Raw genomic sequence first — 25,250 nt, forward strand, 5'->3', positions numbered from 1 at the left:
AAAAATCTGTGCTTAACTTTAGGAACACAGATAGTCCCATCAACAAACTCCGCGAGCGAAGTTAAACACATACTTGAGTGCTCTGATGAATCTGAGCCCGCATTTCCCTGTTGGAATAGCAGCAGTTCTACCTCTGCGCAGCCATACCTGCTAATTTACAGATTACGTGCACTCCTTCCCTGAAAGATTTGTTGGCATCACTGTAAGCATTAATTACCACAGTTAAATACTGATACTAAAAAATCTTAAGCCAGGTGCTATTTACGTTTTTAGGTCCTAATATTGAAGATTCTGATTTTTATTCATTTCAGTATAAACATTTGGGAATTTGCAGAATGGAGTCTCTGGAGACAGGAAAGAGAGTTGATAGGAAAAATTATTACAGACTAAAATCAATTTCTTTGCATACAAATCAATAAAAATTTAAGAATTTGCACGTGTTCCTTCAAAATACAAGTTAAGATCCTTGGGTTTACTGAAGCTGATGCTTTTGCAGATATGAAAAAAAAATGTGGCAAGTTTTCTTTTAATTTCATGCAAGATTAGCACTTTGCAAAGTGAAGGACTCAACACCTCTGGGATATCATGCTAACATACTATTTTTTGCTTGCTGAAGTAATTTGGTAAGAAGTAATCCATTATAGACAAAGTACGTTTTGACCAAGCAACTATATAAACGAGAAGCCTTTATATGTACAACAGATCCTGAAGAGATTTATACAAATGTATAGATTTATATTATAATTAGGTTATAGTTCAAGCTCATTTTCTATATTTTTATATCATCTAACACATTCGGGTTTTGTCTATTTGGAACTTTACAAGGTACAGCATTAAGTAAGACCACGTTCACTAATTAGTGTTTCCTTTTAGTTTTAATAATTCAAGTAGTGACATATTGCTTTTTAGATTTTGCCTAAAATAGGAAAAAAAAAAAAATTTCTTAGCCATCTTCCATTCAAATGAACCTACATCCTGCCTTTACAGCCCTCTTATATTCCCTGAGGAAATTTGTATTCACCATCTTTTTTTTCTCCCTGTCTTCTCAAGGCAGTTTTTTTACAAACATTTTAGTAACTTCTGTTTATCTGACCATTACACATCGTATACTAATTGCTGCTGGGTAGGATATACTAAGATAAGGACTCCAAAATTAAACCTGAATTTTTTAAGAGGATTGGCAAATGGTAAACACTAACATCCAAACATTAAAAAATGTCTGAATCCATCTTTAGCATCAAATTACATAAAAAATTCAGATTTCATCTTGAAATCCTAATGCGTTATTATAATACTGTGTATATGCCCAAGTAATAGGAAAGCTAAAACATCATTTCTATTGCTAAATTATTTTCCCTCAAGGGTATATTAGAGATCTCACATTCGGATTCAAACACAGAAGGAAAAAATTCTTGGTGTCAAGACGTGTTAAAAAAAAGCAGAAAACTGGCTTGTTACTAAATTTATCCATGCCCTTACATCTTGTCAGCTGATTGGCCAAATGAATTCTTGCTGTGAACATGCACAAGCATAGGAGTAAACCATATTTTATTTTGCTCAGTGCCATCAGAAACAGATTGATCTCTGTTTCAGGGTCTTTCTGAATGGCTATTAAAAATGGTCTGTGTGAAGCACAAAGAGCACAATTAGTGTTTTTGTATCGAGGAATAAACTCAAAAAGTTGCAAGTGGAAGATACCCATCTCCTTTAATCTTGCACGTGGACAGAAGCAGGAGCGCGGTCTGTGCGAGAGCACTGTCGTCTAAGACGGAAAAACCAGTTCAAGTGGACACTATCAACTACAGGCGTACGTTGGCGCTTTGCAATCTTGAAGAAGCTTTTCAAGCTCCACGTAGATGCAGGGCTGCTTACATCTAGCAGATACAGAATGCATTTAAACTCTCAGCGTGATTAGTTTTTGCTGATAACTTACTTTCTAATTATTTTGCTAAAGGTGCTACAAAACTCTCCAGTACTTACGCTAGAACAAAATCTCCACTGTGATGCTTTGCATCAGCCCACAGTTATCTACCAGAAAAACCCGGACAAACACAGATTAAATCCCATACTCCATACAGGCTTCAGTTCCAGTGCCACCACCTTACAGGAAGACTGAATAAAGAACAAATTTAAGATCAAGATGAGACTTTAAAAACGTTTCCTTACCAAAATATTACTAAGAAAAGGCGCAGCACAACTTTCTCCAACAGATGACTGAAGTTTGAACCAAGAGAAACAAGCCTCACTGGCAACCTTTTATGTCTCTGCCACGCGAGCTTCTGATTTCGTGTCCTGCTTCTGAGGTGGTGTTTCATACTATTTACAGGCAGGGGAAGAAAGAAATCGCTTCGAATCGCCACGCTTACAGCAACTGTCCTGAATTCTTGGCAGGGCCATTCTAGCTGGTCCCAGACCACAGCAAGAAATAGAAAACCATCCCGACTTGCTGGATCAGAATAATGAAAAAATGTCAGTGACAAGGACATCTGGGATATTGCATGGAGCTGGAATCCGTTCTTACATGCAGGTTCTACAAGATCTTCTGGCTAAAGCTTTGCCTCCTGTTGTGTTGCCTGCCTAGTTATTGTCTTAAAAAAACGAAGGGGAGAAGGAATTAAGAAAGCAATGTCAGTGACAGCAAACAGGTGAGAGGAATCTGTACATTATGAGACAGCTAACATTCATACCAGGCTAATGATCTGGAAAAGTAATTCAACAGACAGGCATTCTGCTCAGCTTATTCACACAAGCAGGGCTTACAGGTCTGGCTTACGTGACAACAGGCACCTGCTAGGTGACGACTGGTATTGGTTAAAAATTAGTGTAAACCGCAAACTGGAACGGAAGAGTTTTTGCTCACTTTGCATCTTGAGTATCCTGTTACATTTGTGCAAGGCACTAGAGAATCAGGCACATTGTTTTGGGTGGAAACCGTTTTATGACTACAATGATCTGAGTTTGCAATGTCCAATAGCTTCATACAGGAGCAGTTGGAGCACAGTCACACTTCAAAAATTGCGATTAAAATCTCCCGTTTCTAAAATTATCTCCTTTTCTAGATATTTTGGGAGATAGGGTAAATGGGGAAGTGGGAAATAGCTTTGTTATAACAAGAAAACTCCTGAAGAAAAATATTTGGGATCTATACAGTTGATCTCCACTCCGATACTAATGTTGGCAATTTCTGTTACCAGCATCAATACTAGGAAGTGGTTAAACCAAATAAAATAGATCCTTCCATTTTTATATCTCGGGTGGAAGCTCTGGTTTTTGACATAACTGAACCCACGTCCAGAACCCACTGAACCTACAACCCGCACAGAGACTACATGATGTGTTCGGGCTGCTCTTTCTGACTTCTCCAGGAGGTCAGAGACAATGACCTACCTCTTGCAGAGAAACCAAAAAAAATAGGGGAAATGGCGTGTACCAATGACAATAAACGACCATAGCATTCAGGCTAGCTCTTCCTTGGGAAAACAAAGAAATCCAACTCTTTTGGAGAGGCTGGTGCAGAAGCGTGAGATGAATCGGATGTTGGGAGGACAGCGATGCAGCTTAAAGCAACACAGGAGCAAGAGACTGAAAAATGGAAGAGGTGATTCCAGATTATGCCTGGTACTGCCAGCACAGGAAAGGCTTTGCGGATATTTCTGTTCCTGCTGGGTGTCAGGAGGGCGAAGGGGATCCCGGTGGACGCCGAAGTGCTCCTGCGACATGAAGTAACCAGAGTTCAAAGCACGCAGCGACTGGTGAACGTTTCATGCAGGTCCAGCCGGCCGTGCCGCCTCGCTATCGCTGGCCATGGCTGAGACAGGGTAACTTGAGGAGTGCCTACTTTTGAATCAAAATGCCACAGCCATAAGGTGCAAAACTGATTTAATAAAAACGGCTGATTAAAGGTTCTGTAAAAATACCGGTAATTTAGCTTTGTCCTGGCAGGATTTATTAAGTATCTTCTGTTCTCTGTTTTGTTAACACCAACTTTCTATCACGTTCTGATGATTTGTGGCTTTTGTGCCTACATGTAATCCGTATCAAATTTGAACCAGAGGGCCATCTGGTCTGGCGACAAAACCATTCTTCTGTGCAGAAATTTATAAAGAAAAACCTTATTACAGTAATTCGTAAAGTGCCCTCAGGAAAGGTGCTCACAATGCCATGACATTAGAGAAACAATACACAATCTGATACATTATTTTCAAAAAAGTCCTCCAAAGCAAAAAGGGAAAATACAAAAGGAGGGGAACAACAAATATATAGGCAAATACTGTCAGTCTAACAATAGTCAAATTAATTACGGAACACTTTATAATTAGTCTTAGGAGTGCTTGTGAAAATGGGGAGGCAAATTGGCAGGAGTATCTTGGAAAATTCCCAAATTTTCTAAGTTCTACCAAAGTAAATACACCGTCAGCAAGCTCAGTGTTTTAAGATGAAATGACTAGGAATTATTATGAGGTATTTTACTATGGAAAAAACACCACATCCAAAGAAAACCCATGACCCACATTTTACTAAGAGGAAAGAAGATAATACAGTGGCTATGTATACCCACTGACCTTTTAGCGTCTTGTTTTTCACACTTATAAAGAAAACAATCTTTCTCCTCCCTGTTGATCCCAGTTTTTTATATATATATATATGTATTTATATATATATATATAAAAAAAACTCTCATACAAACGTGTATACATTTCAGGGTCTTACTAGATATCAGTCTATTCTTTTTTTTTTTTTTTAAATGACTTAGAGAACACAATTGGGCAAAAAAATCAAGTAACTGCGTGCATGCAAGCATGTCTTGCCACTTGTGCATGTAAATTACACGATCTGTAAACAACTGCAGAAATAGCATGCTCAAATTAGGCATCTGATTGCCCAATCAACTCGTTCAAAGAAAATCAGACAATAACCTTCAGTAGCTCCTATTACACATTTTACTCTTCAGTACTACTTTACTGAATTCATAGTGTATATTCTAAGCAACTGCATTGTTATTTTATGTTTTGACATGGGCATAAGCAGCGATGCACGCTTAGTAAAGCTATCACGTGACCTTAGGACCAGATTTTAGAAAGCTGTTTAGATACTTAAGAGTCCCCTTATTTCAGTGAGGATGAGCCAGCTTAGACAATTAAAGAAACAAAAAAGAAAGAAAAAGATCTGGTCTAATTTCAAATTGTAAGAAAAACAAAATAATTCAGGAATTTGTGGGCCTCCATGCCCCTCTCAATAGACAAAATTTTGCTTCTGTGTCTTCGATTTTTTTTAAAGTGTCTTGTTTTCTTTAACAGGTAAGTATTGTTTAACTATATACATTTATATCCTAATAAATCCTTCCTTCATTTTTGCACTGAAATAATCGTTAATTAATGGCAATTTGATACAAGTTGAGGCAGAACAGCAGCTTGCTGCATTTCGGTGTATGCTTTCTAATAGACAGAGAAACTAAAGCACCCAAATCTATCCAAGTACTGCAAGTAGAGAAACTCGTTAATTCATAAATCAAAATGAGTTAATAAATGGACTTTTACCATAAATACGTTGCTCCTTTGCTGTTGTACATCTTTTTCTGAGATGATGTTGTGGAAAGGGAGTATTTTCTTTTTCTCTACCAATTTTTTGCATCAAATAAATCTTAGCAACTTTAATAGAAGGGAAAAAAAAAAGCTGAGCGAACCATTATCTTAACAACAATCTCTCAAATAAGAGAAAAAGAAGCAAGAGCAGAACTGCTGGGCTGGGTCGTGTCCCTGAATACATATTACATATAATCCTGGTGGCTGCATTTACCAGTTCTTTATAGGCCTCTCGCAGCAGCAGATGTGCTGGTCCAACTGTTCGTCCCCCCTCAGAAATGGGAGAGTCGTTAAGAAAAGCTACTGGACCGCCGTTACATTCTTACAGGTTTCAGTCAAGCATCACTGGATTTCTTCCCCCAACTTCTTCTTGTGACAATATCTGCTGGTGACTTTCCATTGCTGCTTTTCCTCCTCTAGAGGATCAAAATCCAATTTGGTACTTAAATTACTTTGTTCCACTCCACTGGACTGTGCCTGGTTTAAAAATCTTCCAGGGGCACTGCTTGTCCTTCTTGCAAATTCAGACTTCGCTTTTCTCCTATAAGCAAACAAACAAAAATCCCAACTCCTCCCCACATTCCCTTTCCAAAAATATAATCATGATCATTTGTATCAGGAGAATTATTTAGCAGTCTTCGGTCTTAGTACAGCTTTGTTGAGTAAACTGTAGCTTATACGACTCTAAAGTGTTTATTAGAAAGCTTTCAAAAAGAGATCTTCGTTTCAGGAAAAGAAAAATTGTTCAGTTTAGCAAATACAGAAGTTCACAGCACAGAGACTGAAATGGTTAAAAATGATCCTAAGGAGCAAGTAGCTCACAAAGTTAGCAAAAAAATTAACTTTTTCCTTTCTTTTACAGAAAAACACTAATAGCTGCTCTGGTTTCCGTACTTAGTAAGACAGAATTTTGTTGTATGTTCTTGGTTTTGCTTTTTTTTTTTTTTTTTTTGCTCTATTGCTCCACACAGGTTTTGATTTAGTGCTTCTCCTTGGCTACAAGTGCTTCACTTTGAAATACAAAGCTCTTTTTAAAAAAAACACCACCCAAAAAACCCAACAAAAAACCCCTCAACACCACATCACTGGAGGGAAAATGGGAAGTGATACAGTGCAGCTGCAGCAATCTGGTTCTGCAGTTGTCCTCCCCCATCCCCAAATCCTCTGCATAATTTCAATCTTTAGTCGATGAACCTTTGGCAGGCCTTCTTCCATCGGCAGGCAGTACACCACATATCTCTGTTCTCCATCCCATAGACCTTCCGACACTTTTTCCCCTCCCCTCTAGGCTTCCTGTCAGAGAGAAAGGGAAGCTTGTTAACGAGATGCTTTCGTAGCTTTGCTTTATCACCCTAAGATCAGAACAACAATCTCAACAGAGTGCAGCAGGCAGAGGACCCCGGTGTTTCAAAGGGATTCGGGTTGGTTTTGAGTCAACCGGGAGCTGACGAAGCAGACAGACCTACGGCTGTGTCTCTACAGCTCCGAGGGACCAGTCCTCCTCCTCGCCTGGCTTCTACAGCCTCTGCAGCAGCTGCTGTGCCTGCTCCTCTGCTCCAGGGATGATCCCAGGAACATACAGCTCTGACTTTAGCCAGTCTAGAAAAACGTTACTTCAGCCACGTTAAATGCTGAGCCACAAGGGACACTCAGAGCTACCCTACAATTACAGTCCAGGCCACACCCGAGAGAAGTCCTCTTTGCTGTAGAGCTGGGGTACAAATATTTTGCATAGCTCTGAGCAGCGGACCTTGGCTACCAGCAGGCAGCAGCCATGCAAAAGAGGGGAAAAGATACCCGCTCCTAAGCTCGCCAGCCCTTCCTGCATGGTTTGCTCTGAGCTCATTGTCTGAAAAACAAGTGACTGAAAACAAGTTTTAACCCTTGCCCTCATCTGCAGCACGCTCACGTGCGCTCCTTCTCTGTCGTCCCCTAAGGTGGCAAGGCAGGCAGTTATCTGCTTTTAAAGCCATAACGATTGTCATGTTTCCCATCTTAAAACCACGCTCAACAGTTCACAAGTTTAGAAAATGCCCAAAGTAACTGTTAAAATGGAACTTTTTAAATTCAGTATGAGGCAAGCCAGCAAACCTGAGGAGCGATGCTACAAGAAGTAACCCAACGCTCACTACAGCAGTGTCATCTGTCCTGGCATCTTTAAACCAAGTAACTGTACAGACAGGATTGTTTAATACCTGTATTATATGCTGCATGGCACACATGAGAATTGCCTAGTGATTCCTCTCTGGCATACCTATGTGTTTTTTGATTACTGAACACTCATTAATGGGCACAACCCATGAACTGGGAAGATCCTAAGTTTGGTTTGTAGCATATGCAATGATCTGAAAGTCATGAAGAAAATGAAAAGCATGAAATCTTCCTTTTGTCTTGTTTTAGGGTACAATCACCTTTAGGATTGTAAGAAATCAAGAGTTTCTCTACTGTAAGAAATTCAGTGTCACGTTTTGATTTGTTAACATAACTTTCCGAACGCTGTTAGAGCAGACTGGTCAAACATCAGTTAGCTTTAACGGAAGTGAATGTAGCTCACGTCTAGGAAGACACAGCATAAAAAGCTTTGCTTTGATCGAATATATTGTAAGGTACAGTTTCTCATAACTCAGTTGAAGCCCAATGCCATACTGACTGAATGGTGATGAACACACAAGACAGCCCAGACTTTCAGAAAGAAAGCAAAGCCACATAACGAAGTTCAGGATGCTCCAGCTGGAGCAGGGAATCTGGGCAGCATTGCTTTACAGGGCAATTTAGATCAACATCTGAACTCCAGACGCGCCTGGCATAAGGCCTGCAGTTTTGCTTCACCGTCTGCCTTTTTCATTTCGCAACAACTCACTTTCCCCCCGAACTTTACCTTTGATGTTAATGAAAAGCAAAACAGGTCCAGAACGCTTACTCTGAAGCATTCTAGTAAGAAACTGCCTGACAACTGCAGTCATGGTGGGTGGTCTGGTTTTTCTGTTTCTTTGGCCACTGACATCTTATTTACTAAACACCCTCCAGGTTCTGAGGCTGCTGGTCTGTCAGCAGGAGCTAATGGTCCCATACCTCAAGCCAAATGCTACTCTAGGCGGTGATGAAAGAACTGTGTGGGACTGTTTCTGCTCTCCACTCCCTGCAGGACGATTATGAGTTGGTGAGACCTGTCAATACAGACAAAAAAGCTGCTTATGAAGAACATACACATATGAATGCAGTATAAACACTTCTCCCAGAAAATGCAATTCATGATCCATGGTGGCAAGGATACCCAGGAAAGGTTATTACATAATATACAAACATTAAGTAAGTTGCAGGTCTATTTAGAAAGATGTCCGCTGAGCATTAGGTACATTATATTAGCTCCATTTTGTTACCCTGTATTTCCAGTCATCCAAACAGTGCAAACCAGAATACGGATCAGCATCACTTCAGCTCTTGGGAAATACAAAAAATACATTCCTTCTCATTTAGGAACTTTGAATAGCTCTTATGAAAACTTTCTCCAATTTAAGTAGAGAAAATAACTGGAAAAACAAACTCCACCCTGTGCTGAGATCAATACCAATAACCCCCTATGAAATAAAGGGATTTCATGTGTTGCTCTCGTCTGTCACTTGGTACTCTTTGTGGACAGACAGCCTTGGAGAAGGGCAGGTTTGCTGCAGGGCAGTTACCATGTGGCTCTCAAGGTTTTAAAGGAAGTGCAAGGCAGCCCTTCTGATTAAGGCTGCGGAAGACAAACTGGATTATTTCCTTTATTCTGCACTGTAAACCTTTTCAGCAGGTGTCCTCCTTTGTGAATGTTCCCAAGTGAAGGATGTAGTTTGGTCTTCCGAGACTTTCCAAATAAGCCTCCTACATGAGCCTCGGGATTGGCAACATTATCTGAGTAATCATATGGCATAAAGTTTGGCCTTAAATAATTCCTAAATTATTTACTGCTAGGGTCTTATTTTGCTCCTGGGTGAAGGCCACAACCACTTTACATCTAAAATCCCAGAAAAAAAATTACAAACACTCATTTTTTTGTTATGTACTGAATGTAGCAAGCTTCATTTGGGCACCTGGTGCTCGGAGTCACTGCCTCCTGCAGCCAGGAACTGCAGATAATGTCATAGTTCTCTGCATCGCTGTGACTCTTCACTCCTGCCCTTTTGAAGTCTCATAATATCTGGAAGAATGAACTGACCTGACTTGAAGAGATGAATGTGCTTTGATTTTTGATATAAAGTCTATTTTAGAGCTATTCCGCAGTAGCAAAAAAATAACTAATACTTGTAATGGAGTGCAGACACTCTTTCAACTTTTACTCTTGGCTGGTAACTACAGTAATTTCTGATTTAACTGCATGAGCAGCTCACATTCTGAACGGGTTTAGGCCATTACTGATGTAATATTTTATATATCCAAAACGTGAAAGAAATTTCCTCTCTCTGTGCCTATTTAACAGAACTCAGGATTTATACATCCAGAGGCCACACTAGCTCCTTCTGTCCTGTCACTCCTCAATACTGAGGGCAGCCTGCAGTCTACATGTCCTAGATCTTTCACAGTCTTTACTTTCAAAGTCAGTGCTCTCCTGAGATGCCAGGGATGATCCAAATTCCCTTTTTCTCATAAACACAACGCTGCATTTTGCACAATTAAAGGACACTGGGTCTGAAAAGGGACTCGCTTCACAAATGGAATGTACAATGATACATGATTATCCTGCTTTTTTGTCAGTCTCTCAGCCATCCAGAAAATTGATCATCAGCAGTAATTTCATATTTTTATTTCCAAATGAATTACGAAAATGCTGAAAAGCACCAGTCCTCGTATGGACGTGATGCTGGCTCATTAAAGAAGATTCCCAGTTAACTACTGCTACTTGAGGTCTGACAGACAGATCTTAATTTGCTTAATATGTGCTGAATTGGCATTACATATTTTTAGTTAAGAAACCTGCTGCTTTTTGAAATATATGTTAGACGTGCAGTTGCCTTTATCCACCAAACCTGTCATACCCTTAAAGACTGGTATGAGGTTTGTTTGGCAAATCCTGCCACGTAAGATCATGCTGACTGACCTTTTTTTCCTATCTTTTATCAACTACTTCTCTTGTCTTACCTAAGAATGACTGAAACACTGAAGATGAAATGCAAAGCAGTAACACTTTTCTAGTCTTTGGCATTCACCACACACTGCACAGTTTTTCAGTCATCACCAGCAAGCAGAGATGTCCAGTCAATTCTGCTAGGGTTCTTAACCTTTTTAAAAAACACAAAACATGGATATCTATCATACTAACTGATATTCAACATATTCCTTGGTTATCACTGAAGAGAACAGCAGTTTGATGGCCTCTTATGTTATAAGCAATTATTCTGCTTGCTTCCAAATACAGAACAGGCTTGAGCAGTAATTCCAGTGTGCTGACTGCGTCTCCCTTCACATTCTCCAGAGAGGGTCTCTGCACAATAGTTTCCACCGATTAGCACACCAAGAAGGCTAAACTGCACTGAAGCTGAGCTAAACTGCACTGAAGTTGAGCTTTCGTGTACTTTGATACGCTTTGCAGCAGGTCTAAACAATACCAGTTAGCTGTACTCCTCTGTAGGCAACACTAAGTGCAGATCAAGAGGAAGGTGTGAGAAGGCAATCCTTGCCCTCGGAGCCTTTTCATGTTTGAAGCGTTGTCTACGCAGAGAATTAATGTGAAACTATAGCGTTTGTTAGAATGGAAGACCTGGAGTTTCCAGTTACAGCTCCCGGGGGAAACTGGTTACAGAGAAGATTTGTGAACTGTAAACATCAGATTATCAAACTTAAAGATCTTCTCCTGTTCAAGCTTTTTGAGTTGTATGAGCAGGCAAGTAAGAATCAATATCACACAGTAGAGATCATGCTGGCACCCAAGAAGACTTTCATCCTACGTTATTAAAAGTGGAATTGTATAGTTGTTAAGTCCTCCATTACCAAGAGATACAGACTCCACCATTGCTCATCCCACTAGAACCACTTGCATCGTTTCATTTGTCCTCCTCACACATCCCCATACCGTGCCTTCTTCTTCTACTTGTTCAGTCTCAAGTGCAAACTTGTCCTTTTCATTCCATGTAGAGAATCACACCTACCAGTGACTCTTATGACACCAACACTCAACCTTCTCTCAGACCTGCAAAGTTATCCTGAGAAAATGATAAGAACCATAGAACCATAGAATGGTTTGGGTTAGAAGGGACCTTAAAGATCATCTAGTTCCAACACCCTTGCCAGGGGAAGGGACACCTTCCACTAGATCAGGTTGCTCAAAGCCTCATCCTATCTGGCCTTGAACACTTCCAAGGATAGGGCATCCACAACTTCTCTGGGCAACCTGTTCCAGTGCCTCAACACCCTAGGAGTGAATTTCTTCCTTATATCTAATCGAAATCTACCCTCTTGCAGTTTAAAGCCACTGCCTCTTGTCCTGTCACTACAAGCCCTTGTAAAAAGTCCATCTCCAGCTTTCCTGTAGGCCCCCTTTAAGTACTGGAAGGCTGCAATAAGATCACCCCGGAATCTTCTCTTCTCCAGGCTGAAGAGTCCCAACTCTCTCAGCCTGTCTTCATAGCAGAGGTGCTCCAGCCCTTGGATCATCTTCATGGCCCTCCTCTGGACCTGCTCCAGCAGCTCCATGTCCTTCTTGTGTTGGGGACTGCAGAGCTGAACGCAGTATTCCAGGTGGGGTCTCATGAGAGCAGAGTAGAGGGGCAGAATCACCTCCCTCAACCTGCTGGCCACGCTTCTTTGGATGCAGCCCAGGATACGGTTGGCTTTCTGGGCTGCCAGCGCACATTGCTGGCACATGTTGAGCTTCTTATCAGCTAACACCCCCAAGTCCTTCTACTCAGGGCTGTTCTCAATCTATTCTCTGCCCAGCCTGTACTTGTGCTCGGGATTGCCCCGACCCACATGCAGGACCTTGCACTTGGCCTCGTTGAACTTCATGAGGTTCTCATAGGCCCACCTCTCCAGCCTGTCAAGGTCCCTCTGGATGGCATCCCTTCCCTCCAGTGTGTTGATTGTACCACACAGCTTGGTGTCATCAGCAAACTTGCTGAGGGTGCTCTCAATCCCACTGTCCATGCTGCTGACAATAAAAAGTGTACTTCCCATCTGCCCTGGGAATCTAACTTACACAAGAGCACAAAGTATGAGGACTTTGGAGGTTCCCCTAATTCTCATTTATGGCTACAAGGCTTCTAGATCAGTGTCTATGGTTAGATATGGTGAATACCCCTGAGCCTAAAGCAGTTGCACACTGAGCCCCGAATGATCCTGCCGCACTGTACAGCTTGTTTTGAGGCACTTAGGTACTTGCTGATAGGCACACTCACACTCACAAAGGCCCTTCAGTGCTGGTCTGCTAAAGACTGCCCAGAAGTGAGGACTAAATGCAATTCATTATGTTTGTCTGAACACTCATGTTCCCAGGACAGCAAACGGGGAGTGCTTAGCGTCATCAAAATTCAATGTCCACAGGAATGAATGGGGAAGCACCTAGGGGAGGTGTCAAAAAACCACTGAAGATAACTATTCTGGAATCCTGTCTCTCTCGTGGACTTAACTGCTGACACACAGGCCTAGAAAGGAGACTGTTCAAAATCAGGAGTTGACAGCCCTCTAACAGGTCAAGGACAGAAGGACCCCATTCCAACATCATTAGTAATGTGAAGCAATGTGTAGACCTACGCACTTTTGCAAATCTGTAGCTAATCCTTTACTGCTAAGTCATTTGTACAGGTCAAAAAAGTTTCCCAAAGCCATTTTAGAAAACTGCTTGAATAAATATTAAGGGTCAAGCAAATAGTAATGCTTTGGACTTACTCTCTGGAGTTCCCCTGTGTGCTACAGATGTGTATCTAATCTCAGAGACCATGTACGTATACAACTGCATGAGTTTATAGTATGCTGGCTCTGTCACATAGTCTGGGGTTAAATTCCTCTCATAAAAGAAGGAGAAAGTCCCCTATACTATAGTTTTCCTAAAGTAGTTACTCTCACTCTAAGAGTGAGAACTGACAGAGCCCTGTTTTTATAAGGCAGTATCTAATTTACCTTGCAACAGGAGAAACTAAATTTTCATTTAATATACAATTATTTAACATCACTTTGTATTTGCACCCTCACTTACTGCACATAATTTTCCACAGCAGGCACATCTTCGTAATTCAGAAATGATGTCACTGATGAAAGAACAGTCACATGTGTGCAAATTTAGAAGGCTCCCCCCCCCCCCCCAAAATAGCCTTCTAAATGTTAGACAGAGATATAAAGGCAGTTCATATGGTTCCCTGAGTGGTTTATAATTCTGGCATCATCACTGCTTCCCCAGGTTTTTGTACTGAGATTATTTTTGAATTGTACTTAAATCATTGGCATCTCCACACAATTCTCAGAAAGTGATTTGGCATTTCTTAAATTCTTTTGAGAACTCTCAACTCTATAGCCACAGATCAACGTCGTTGCTCGAACAAGTAAACTCAACGCATACGTGTCTAATCCTGTCCTCTTAAGTGTCTGATTTACAATGTGGCTAATTGCATTTTTAGATTCCCAACACTCCTGGCACCAATTTCTGCTACTCCACAAAAGGAGCCAGTTTCATAATTACTCCATATCAGCCTCATTGTTGGGAAATCAAATTGTCGAGGAACTTTATGGATAGCATCCTCTGTCAAGGCACTCTTGTTCAAATTGCTGCCAGCATGATGTCTTTCACTGTTACTTGTTCCTTGATGGAATTTAATAAATATTCATTGGCAGAGTGCAGTATAATTGATTCAGCCGCTTTCATTTTTTATCAGCCCTGCTGGATGCCACAGCCTCTGCACAAAATCTCCAAGATTTGCCAAAGGTTGACAGTAAGAAGCTTTGGAGATTCACTTGATGAAGAGAAGGGAGAGAAATAGTGTCTCTTATCGCCATGTCTAATATTCACTGTCAGGAGAAAAAAAAGCTATATGGTTCTTTGGATGAGCAATGTGCCTTATATAATACACTTTGAAAATTCATAAATTCATAAAGTGTAATATTAAATGAAATGTTATGATATAAAAAAGGTTTATGATAAGAGAGTATCAATTTATACTGAAAAATGCTTTTCAATAAAAATCAGGATATATTACATTAATATTTATTTGTATTTATTAAACAGAAGATTTTTCACTACTCATAAATAGTGATTTACATTTACTTTTAGTATTCACCAGGCTAGGCACTAGAAGCTTATTCCCTTCGAACTCTTCATAAAGGTTTTTAACTCCCCCTACAGTATCCATGCCTATATTGCGTTACATTTAAGACTACTGGAAGTCTATGTTTAAGCAAACATCCCATTTCTGCAGTCCTGTTAATGAAATTAGGCCTTGCACATGAGCCTTTTTGAAGAAAGGGTCAGAGCTGACTTTACATCTAATACATACATCTAACATGTCTTCATTAAAAATGCATCAAACTGCAATATGTATTAATATCAACATGCAATATGTATTGAACATATTTTCTGTATAGAAGTACAGAATCTTCTGATATTGATAGGCTCTACATATATGTAGCCTACTAGAATCAGACTTTGCATTTCACGTTCTTGTTTCTTTCAGACACCTTTCAAACATACTTCATTTTCAGAGTTCATTTAGGTAACAGCCCTACTGCTTTAATCCAATTAGCCTGTTAGCATAACCATCACCTCACTGAATTCTCCATCTAGTTTTATAAGAAACCTCTTAGTGGCACAAAAAGGAGCAGATAGTGCCAGGCTTTGTACCTACCAGAATGTTCTTTTGTGAGCCTATAGGTTAAAAATTATATACTATAGATCCAATCCTCTGCTTGTAGACGCTGATGCAAAAAAAGTAACTGTACTGAATTAGAGAGACCTGCAAATGTGTTAAAATCATACTGGCAAACTGAGGCATATATTTAATTTGCTTCTTTTCAGCATCCGTTGTGTTAAATTTACTTCTATGGTGAGACACTGCGAAACAAAACAAAAAGTTCTAAAAACTTATCACTTTTTTCTTTCTTTCTTTTTCTGTTGTTCACTTACTGGAATGCCAGTGAAGGTAACTGGAGGCGACTGCCAAGAGATGCTAAAGCTACTGCCATTGGGAGTGAATTTTGCTGACCCTGGAATGTTCACCGGAGGAGTGGCCTGTGTGAAAAGAAAATATTATTCCAGTAAGAAGAACTATACCTCTCCAAAGCATTTAAAGAGATCTTTCACTCCTTGAAACTGTAAATCTACAAGAGACTTTCCGAGGTGGAAAAAAACTTCATTGTGCTGACAGTGACAAGCATTTCACCCTTACGAGAGGGATAATCATGGATAAGCCAGTAAGGAAGGGACATGTTTATATATTACTGTTCTTAAAACCTTGTTTAGAGAAAGACAAGAGCTCTCACAAGAATCCACACAAAACTCTTAAAAGCTAGATCTGATAAAAACCCAGACGAAATCAAACAACATATACAAATAACTTTTAAAATAATGCCAGCTAGCAGCAAAAAATATTACAAATGATCACCTGTTCCACAGCAGTAAACAAGGCAGTACTTAAACTGATGGCAGCTGAGTTAAACAACTGAAGACCAGCTGGCAAGGCTTCTTGGACAACAGGGTTAACCATCAACAGTAAGAGTTGGCCATTTCTCGTTTATCAGATCAATGCTGTTAAGAATCATCCCAATTAAAACAGTCTTTCCTATTAAAAACAAGGAACTGAAAATCATCCTCGGGATTCAAAAAACCAGCTCTTAAAAGACTAAGCTAAAGCAAATATTTGAAAGAGTCCTGGGCCCCTTCCACTCTTATGTTCTTCCCATCTGGGCGGTAATACCCAGTGCTGCCCTGGGGCACAATACCCGATAATCTGAGCTCAGACCGCTGAGCATCTTTCATCTTGTGCCTTCCCTCTGGTTTCTCACTGGGCTATGAGCCCTCAGGAATTCTTCCCTGCCCCTTCCTGAATCCCATTTAATTTACAGAGTCAGGAAATTCACACCTTTGCGGTTACCCTGCCTAGCAGGAGCGCAAGCAGTCACCACGAACACAGGCTCCCTTTCACTCTTGAATTTCAAGCATTCACGATAAAAAAAGGCTCCTTGGTTTACACTTATGAATAACTTGCCATTAAAAATGAGTTTTTACTTCTGTCTTCCAGTTGCCTGCATCTGAAAACAATGCAATACACTTATTTAAGTAGTGTTTGTGTTCGAGGCTGCTGAAGTTGTCTCACCGCTTCAAGGAAATGAGCACTTCCCTGAGCTGCCAGGCAGAGAGGAGTGATGACAAACTACAACCTGATAGTCCCCATTAAAGATAATCTTCAGAGTAAACAAGTGCTGAAGCAATTCCCTGGAGTCTCTCCAAGGAAAAGAAACCGAGACCACCGGACGCCTCCATCTACGGCAGCAATGCTCCCTGGGCTGCTGAGACTGCTGACAGCTCCAAGAGAATCCACACAGACATGCAGAGCAAACGTCCACTGAGCTCCATAAAATATACAAACCTCGCTGAAAGGCATCAAGAAAAAATTGGCAACTCCAGATGGTAGTAGCAGTGCTTCATCACAGCCCTGTGCAAACGAGAAGGAGTGAATGACCACGGCACTCCTGCCAGAAAGGACTGGAGGCAGCTGGGTGGGCAGTGAGGCAGCACTGCCTCCGCTCAGCATCCCACTGGGACATCAGCTCAAAGCCGAGGTCAGCACAGTGACTTCCTCGGGTATTCAAGTAAGACCCACGAGGGAAATCCTAGATGCTGCAAGAGCCCACCTGTATTTCCCCTGTAGCTAAATTTAACAGGTACAGGCACTAGTTTCATAATGAAACGTGAAGTACGAGAAGTTTAAAACTGCTGTAATTTGCAGTTGTCTAAAATTCCATGGTGCTCAATTATTTTTTCTTGGTGCCTGAACAGCGACCTCAGACATGACCGGATTTAGACAGTCAGTCACCTTGTCCATTTGTCTCCCAGACACGTATCTTTGCTCACTGAGCACAGTCACCTTTTTCAGGCTAAGATTTTAGACAATCTCTTCCATAGGGTAAGCAACTGTAACATTACAACAGAGGAGTTACTATACTCTGACCTCACTTAGCTTAGAGACCTCCATCTAATTTCCAATCAAAATACATGCATGGATAATTTAGAATTATTTATTTGTGCCAACATTGCCCTTATATTTGAAATAGCATGTGCTTGCCCTCTTCCCCTCTCATGTTTGTCCCCTCACTTTCTTCCCAGGCAGCAATCCCATCCTCTTCTCACCCCGGCTTTTTTGCTCAAGCTGTCAGTCCCTGAGCTGAGAGGCCTTCCATGTCCTCCCTGCCCTCCCTCTTCACTCTGATCACTTTCTTTCTACTTCTTCTAATTGCAGCCCATCACCTTTGAACTTGATTGACCACAACTCTGCTCAGGATCACAGCTGAAGTTATCCACAGGTCTTGTACAACATTAAAAATCTCTGTCTCTCCTAGATATTTCTTACCCAAGAAAGCTGACAACTTTTTCCTCCCCTTCACAGCTCTATTGTTGTTGGCTCATGATCATTCTGTGCTTGATTTATGAACATAGGTTTCTTCCTCATGTAATTTGCTAACTACCCCAGTTTATAGCAGAAAAATCTCATTAGTTCCTAAGGTGCAGGACTTTGCATGTTCTGCCACTAAATTGCATTCAAAACCTATTATTCTTAAGATCATCCAGTCATGTAAGCATGATATATAAATCCCTGTATTGCTGATGTCTCCCAAGTTTGTGATCAGCAAAGTTTATTACAGTATTTGTGTAGTACCAAAATGATTTAAGGAAAATGAGATCAGGCCCAAAACCAGCTTTTTGTTCAACTCCACTAAAAACATCCAATAGCACTTTCAAGAGAACTCAGTGCTGTTCTTCCTGACTCCCCAACTTTCTCTCCTACACTAAATTTAATCTTTAGCCTAGCAAATACTGCCTATATGTTTTCAGATCAAATGCTCTCCTGAAATCCAGAGGGATTTGTTCTTCTGTACTGCTTCTTTGTTGTTTACAAAGCTACCTTGTCCAAGGAAGATGTTAGACTGTTCTGGCATAATCTTTCTTTGGGGTTCCTCCATTGCAGTTCACCTCATTTGCTGTACTTTCCGCAATTCCTTCAATTATTCTTCTACATCTTTCTTCATCCATAGGGCTGGGTCAGAGAAGAAAGTCAGGACTTGCCTGCTCACTTCCTCTTTACACCTTTCTTATTACAGGTACTATATTTGCCATTTTCCAGCCATACAGGAAATGGCAATTAACAGATCTCTTTAGGATTCTTGAGACCCAGCTTCGGGTTTTGCATTTTCTTTCTTTTTTAAAAAGGAATCCTGAGATGAGCATTATTAAACCTCCTTTATCCAAGCTCCTTGAGCTGTGAATTTTGCCTCTTCACTCCCAGTGAAGTTATTTCCACTTCCATGCTCTTATTCATATGAAAGATTGTTTTCATCACTACACTCCCATTCAATACTTTACTTCAGTTTTGATACAGATAACATCAGAAGTAAATAAAGTTTTGAAATTCAGTGCATGGCTCACTCCAGCAAGCAAACTGCAGGAAATATGGTGGTATTAAAGATGCCGTTGTCACCTTCTCTTCTGTTCCCTTTTACACAACAGATTCGTCACAAGAACACTGAAATGCTACGAGTGAAAGCTGGGCTCAATTCCTCCTCTTACTGGTGAGCGTTAAATCTCCACCTTGCCTCCCAAAGAGTGCTTTTCTTGCTGGGCTAGAGGGACCCTGGCAGCGGACGCCACTGACCTGCTCTGCAGAAGCTGCCTCCTTTGCAAGGACAACCCGAACGCTCGAGCAGGGGCCCGACCTCTGCTTCCAACTAGAAAGCCTTGAACAGCGCGGGTTGTGTCACTCCTCGCTGATGAAGTGCTGGAACCGGAGGAACTTGAAAAGGAGACAGGGCTCAGGCACTTGTAGCCTCGTGTCGTGGAAAACATCAATCCAAATCCAATTCAAGCAGCTTAAACATTTGAACTAGGATTTCCTTAGGCAAGTGCTTTACTCAAAGGCTGCTTATAAAAAAGGATCTAGTGAGTCTCCAAATTGCAGGGGAGATAGGCACGACTGCAAATCCCAAATGAAGTGAGACTCTTCTCACCAGCCTAAACATGGTGCTTCATGCTTTAAGAGGCAGGGCTTAAGCTAGACTGAGAAGAAAGTCTTTCTCCTAACTGGCTTGATCAGTCCCCAGGTTGGTGTGCTATCCGATGCAGCTCCCACCTGAGATGCCAAGCTTCCACCAATGCCTTCTGCTGTTCACGAAAGTCTAAAACAAACCCGTGAATTCTGTGTGGTTCCCTCTGCCATTTTAGCAGGTCTGCTCCAGACACACAATAAAAAGGTTTCATCTGCACAATACTGTATACAAAAGTTATTGCATCTGATAAATTTAAACTGGAGTTTAATTCTCCAGTGCATACACAGATCATGGACCACACTACTTCAAAGCTTCTATTCTTCTTTTTTCATATGGTATCCAGACCAAAACAGGTCAAATTTTAGTGCGCTTTTAAAATTAATGCTTTCTGTCTGAACTTAGTTGGAAGCATTTGGAACAGCAGGATTTGGATCTGATTGGATTTTTGCCATTTGCAAAGCATTACCTCTAAGAGCAGGACACCATATATGCCTTTTCATTCTTCCTGCTCTACTTCACGTATGCAAACTGACATCTCACACTGTACAAATAAAGGAAATGAATTGTTCCTGGCATCTCTTGGCATTGTGGTTTAGCTTCAGACGTCAACTAAGCACCTCGCAGCCGCTCACTCACTCCTCCCTCCCTGCATCCCCTGCCCCAGCGCCGGTGGGGTGGAGAGGAGAAAGTACAACAAAAGGCTCAAGGGTCGAGATAATAACAGGGAGGGATCACCCACTAACCACGGCCACGGGTAAAACAGACTCACCTTGGGGACAAATCAATTTAAATTGTCACCAGTTCATTCAGAAAGGATGAGAAACAAAGCCAGATCTTAAAAAACACCTTCCCCGCACCCCTCCATTCTTTCTGGCTCGACTTCCTCCCCCAGCAGTGCAGGGGGACGGGGAACTGGGGGAGTTGAGAATCAGCTCATCACATGTTGTTTCTGCCACTCCTTTCCTAAAGAGGGAGGACTCCTGACACTCTTCCTGCCCCCCAGTGTGGGGCCCCTTCCCACAGGAGGCAGTTCTCCACGAACTTCTCTGACATGAGTCCTCCCTGAGGAATTCAGTCCTTACCCATCAGACTGCTCCAGCACAGGCTTTTCCCATTGAGTCATGGCTTCTTCAAACAAACAAACAAACAAACAACTAGCTCAGAAGTGGACATCTAAATTGAAATGAGATGAACCCCTTGGGCTGCCCTGAAAACTTTTCAACCCACTAAAACTACACTTGGCTTTTTAAAACCCAAACATTGTGATCTGACATTTGTTTACACATCAATGACATCAGTACAATCAATGGAGTTCACTCTCCCTAGCGTTACCTGGTAAGCGTGGTCCGTGTGTACGAGGTAGAGGTTGGTAGGAGCTGAGCGGCTCAGAGGTGTCATCAATTTAGTCTCAGTTTTGGCACAGGAAGTTTCAGGACGGATTGCATCTTGGGTGGGAAAGGAAGGAGGAGATGCTAAAGACGGAGAGACTGGGGAAAGACTGCTTAAGCCATCAGCTACCGAGTCTGTGTTGAGCCTGATTTCTGTATAGTAAAAATCCTCCTCTCCATCACTGTAGTCAGACTCTCCTACACGTCTGTATCAAGACAAAGAATGAAGGACTGATTAAATGAAAGCAAGAACTGCAAGGTAAATTTTAAGTTCTAGATGCATGAGCAAATATATTCATACTGTCGATAAATTAATATTCCCAGTTTCAACCCCACCTCCTTTATCAGCATTCTGGCTGCAGGGAAGAGGGAGAGGAAAAGAAAATCATGTAATCTGAAGAGAAAAGAAACAAGAATTCGGTTTTTTTTTTTCTGTGTGTTATTCTTGACTAATTCTTGACCTTGGAGTACATGTTTAACTTCAATGGTTCAGCTTAAATAGCAGCTTCTCATTCCTAACTATTGAAGTTAACAAGAATCTCAATGCACTGAGACTTCAGAAATGACAGAGCAGCTACAGAAGGACAAGTAAAAATAACAAACACAGCCAAGACATACTTCACTAGTGTTAAGGCAAACAATATGTAATCTTATCATAGGTTACTTAACTAAACCAAATATAGTTATGGCCGTGGTTCACTGTAATTTTCCTTGGCATAACAGAAGAAGCAGCTAGAAAACAGTCTCGCCATGCAACTCACTCAGACACATGTAGAGAAAGGGCATATATGGGCTGGCTTGCCAGTACAGGACTTTCTGGTCCTACTCTCCAGAAGCAGACTTATGGAAGGAGGAGACCTAAAAGGCTTAATTGCCCCTGCATCCCCTGGCACTATCTGCTGCGGGTTTGAGCGCTAGCAGCGAAGCAGCTCAGTCAAAGCAGTAATTCCCAGTAAGCTACGTGTTATCTTGAAGGCCAAAACAAACCACTATTTCAGCACATTAATAATCCACATGCGATACAGATGTAACTCACAGCTCATACACGCATGTTTTCTCCTCATTCTTCCATATAGGAAATCTGGGAGCCCTAAGCATCCTCCTGCCTGCATGTCCATATCAGGGCTGAACGCTGGGCCTCTCCTTTTCCAGGCATGCACCCTAAAACCAGGCTCTAGTCAGTTCCTCAGTCTGCTTGCCCATATACCTCTACCTATGGTTCTCTCGCCACGTTACTCAGCATGGGTTCACCAGATTTGAAAGGTTCTACCAGAAGTACCATCTGTCAGACCAGAAAAGTTACAAACTCCCAATTCCAGGAAAGTTCTGCTATTTACTTCTACCTCTCCCCTGCCATGGAAAGGATGTCCTCACAATATACAGGATAAAACATTTGTAACTGCATTTTGAGAGAGATTTTCTCTGTTTCTGATAGCCTCGCTCTACAGAGCCTAAGCCCAACAGCAATTACTGTGACCTTTGCAAGACTCTCCTGAGTTCCTCATGGTGACTTTCATTTTTAAGCACTGGGTAACACAGATATTTCCACATGCCTAGCAGGTGAACACCATAAGACCCCACTGTAACTATACATGAGACAGCTAGGTCACTGAGCGAATTGCACAGGAGATTTCAGTTGCAAAGTAAAGCTCTGAAACAAGTTCATGTAATAAAAGATTAATTTGCTTTTGCTTCTAGTCCAAGAACCCTACACATGGAATTGCAGCTCAGTTTGGTTTTCTTAGTTTTTTTATTTTTTGGGGTTTTTTTTGAGTTAATCTGACTCGGAACTAGCACAAGCACCTGATCTGATGTGAAACAAGGCTGGAAGGTATTCATGCAAGACCCAGAAACCTGCTGGTTTTTACACAGTGTCAGCCTGGACATGACATGCGGATAGCACATATGAAGTAAATGCCACTGAGTTGTGCGGCTGTTAGGGAAGTGCACTGTGACCTACGGCTGTATTTGACCTTCTAGCAAAGTTCACTTTGATGCACTACTCTGCAATTTCCTCAGAAACCTAGGAATCTGAGACAGAAGAGTCAAGGACAAGTCAGTTCACCTCCCCAGTCAAGTGTGACTGTTCTCTTTCCAAACCAAATCCTCTAGACTTCTGAAGGGGCTGCTCTCTTACCCCAGGTGAATGGTCCGTATGTGTTTCTGAATCCCTGCAGCTGTACTCAGTACCTTCCCACAGTTTTTCCACAGGCATTTGAACATCACCTTCATGGAGTTCTGAAAATTATCAGTAAAGTAATATTAGTTGTATGAGAAGACAGAAAGAAAACCAAACCACCCAAACCAGATATACAGTTACAAAACACTGTGAAGGTTCAGAGCCTCTAACTCCAAATTTGTAATGATGTGCTAGTCTCCACCAACAGTGTCGTCATGCTGAACTCAGCGGGATCCCAGTGAAAAGCTGCAGGAGCAGCTTGTGACAAAACTTCACCTCTCTCCAGTCTTTGGCATGTTTTTTTCATTTGCAAGTTCCAGTTTCTGTTTCCCTACTAAAGGAGGCAGACAATACAAGAACTTCCTACGCTACTTCGGAGCCTTTCAAAGAACAACTGATGAGGACTGCTCACTTAATGCAAGGCATCTTCTTAAATTAAGATCTTCCTAAAGCAAGCTCTTATGAATATTTCTGCTTGTGAATTTTGCAACACATAAAAAATATCGTGCCAGAAACCTGTAGCTTCTGCTATGACAATGTTCACCCATGAGCTGGCAAAACCTGCTTTTATTTCATTCAGAAACTGCTGTGACCCTTACTTGGACAACAGAATGAGACACTTTCAGGCTATGTTCAACATTTTAAAAAGAATATCTGTATAACCTCATTTTAATATTCTTGTTATATTCTTTAATATAACTTCATTGGCCTAAACTGAGTTATGATTGATTTAGAGCATAGCCAACAAAGCTATAACCAGCCCAATCTTTAATATCTTGAAGACTCTGGAGAAAACCAGTCCTAATTTAAAGCACACTATGTGGTAACAAACAACAAAGATGTTTCAGAACTGTTTGGACTTTTTTAAAAGCTAATTTTAACCCAAAATGAAACATACTTTATAAATTTTAAATCATAAAAACCCATCTAAATAATTCCTACTTCTCAAAACTAATTTTCTCTACTATTACGGAACACATTATTAAACAAAACATGAGGAATAGCTTCAAACTACTGTATTATTACCCTATGATTTTAGTAACATGCAAGATTAAATGAATATATTCATATAAAGTGCAACTGAAAAAAAAAAGTAACAAGCACATCCTTTGAGTTAAGTACATGCTTCACTGTGTCTTGAACAAAAGTTGGCTTGGTGCTTTCTTCAATCTGGACTCTTTGGAACTGCATGCCAGTAGACGCTAAGTTTCAGCATTTGCTAGAAAGACAATGATTAAAATATAATTTTAAAAAAATCTCAGCTGATGGACTTTTTAAAATACAAGTTGATTGTAGCAGCATGTTCTCATAGTTACTTGGCAGTCCAACATCTCTTGTTTGAAAGTATGGATGCTAAGGGCTTTAAGATTTGAGGTACCTGATCATACTGTTTGTATGAAAACCTTTTACTTTGGAATAAATTGCACATAAATTGTCTCTATAATTTTTTGTCTGATAATACAACTACCATTCAAATAGACACAGAACTCTTTTTTCCTAAAATTAAATATAATCTATCTAGCAAGTCTGATAGATACACTTCTTACTTTTATAATATGATACTAAATACTATCATCAGCTCAAAACCCACAACCAAGATGACAAGATGAAGACTATGCTTATCATTTGCATCTTAGGAATTCCAGTATGACATCATGAACAACACCGGCATCTTTACGAACACCGAATGGTTTAACATCAGTCTCCAGTTTGATGGTAAAACCAACCTCCTAGCTCCACTGCGTTTTTGGCTTTATTATCAGTGCCAGCAGTCTGCAAAACCCCATGCATTTTAATGTAACCAAATGAAATCTCACTCCATAGAAATACAGAACGTAAACCATGTTTCCAATTCTGACTAGTCTAAAAATTGCATGATCAGGCTTA

General features: G+C 40.9%; 1 protein-coding gene across 1 annotated transcript in view; it reads right to left on the reverse strand.

Moving 5' to 3' along the window:
- Positions 1 to 6,763: 6,763 nt before the first annotated feature.
- The window catches only part of ZNF704 (zinc finger protein 704), a 72,602-nt gene continuing 54,115 nt past the window's right edge, over positions 6,764 to 25,250 (reverse strand). The window contains exons 4-8 of the mRNA XM_009990617.2: positions 23,322 to 23,422; positions 21,129 to 21,390; positions 15,664 to 15,768; positions 8,655 to 8,749; positions 6,764 to 6,875 (exon numbers count right to left, since the gene is read on the reverse strand). Coding sequence (XP_009988919.1) covers positions 6,764 to 6,875; positions 8,655 to 8,749; positions 15,664 to 15,768; positions 21,129 to 21,390; positions 23,322 to 23,422 — 675 coding nt within the window. The remainder of the gene's footprint in view (positions 6,876 to 8,654; positions 8,750 to 15,663; positions 15,769 to 21,128; positions 21,391 to 23,321; positions 23,423 to 25,250) is intronic.

This window comes from Tauraco erythrolophus, chromosome 3 (genome assembly GCF_009769465.1).
Source record: "Tauraco erythrolophus isolate bTauEry1 chromosome 3, bTauEry1.pri, whole genome shotgun sequence".
Taxonomy (NCBI): domain Eukaryota; kingdom Metazoa; phylum Chordata; class Aves; order Musophagiformes; family Musophagidae; genus Tauraco; species Tauraco erythrolophus.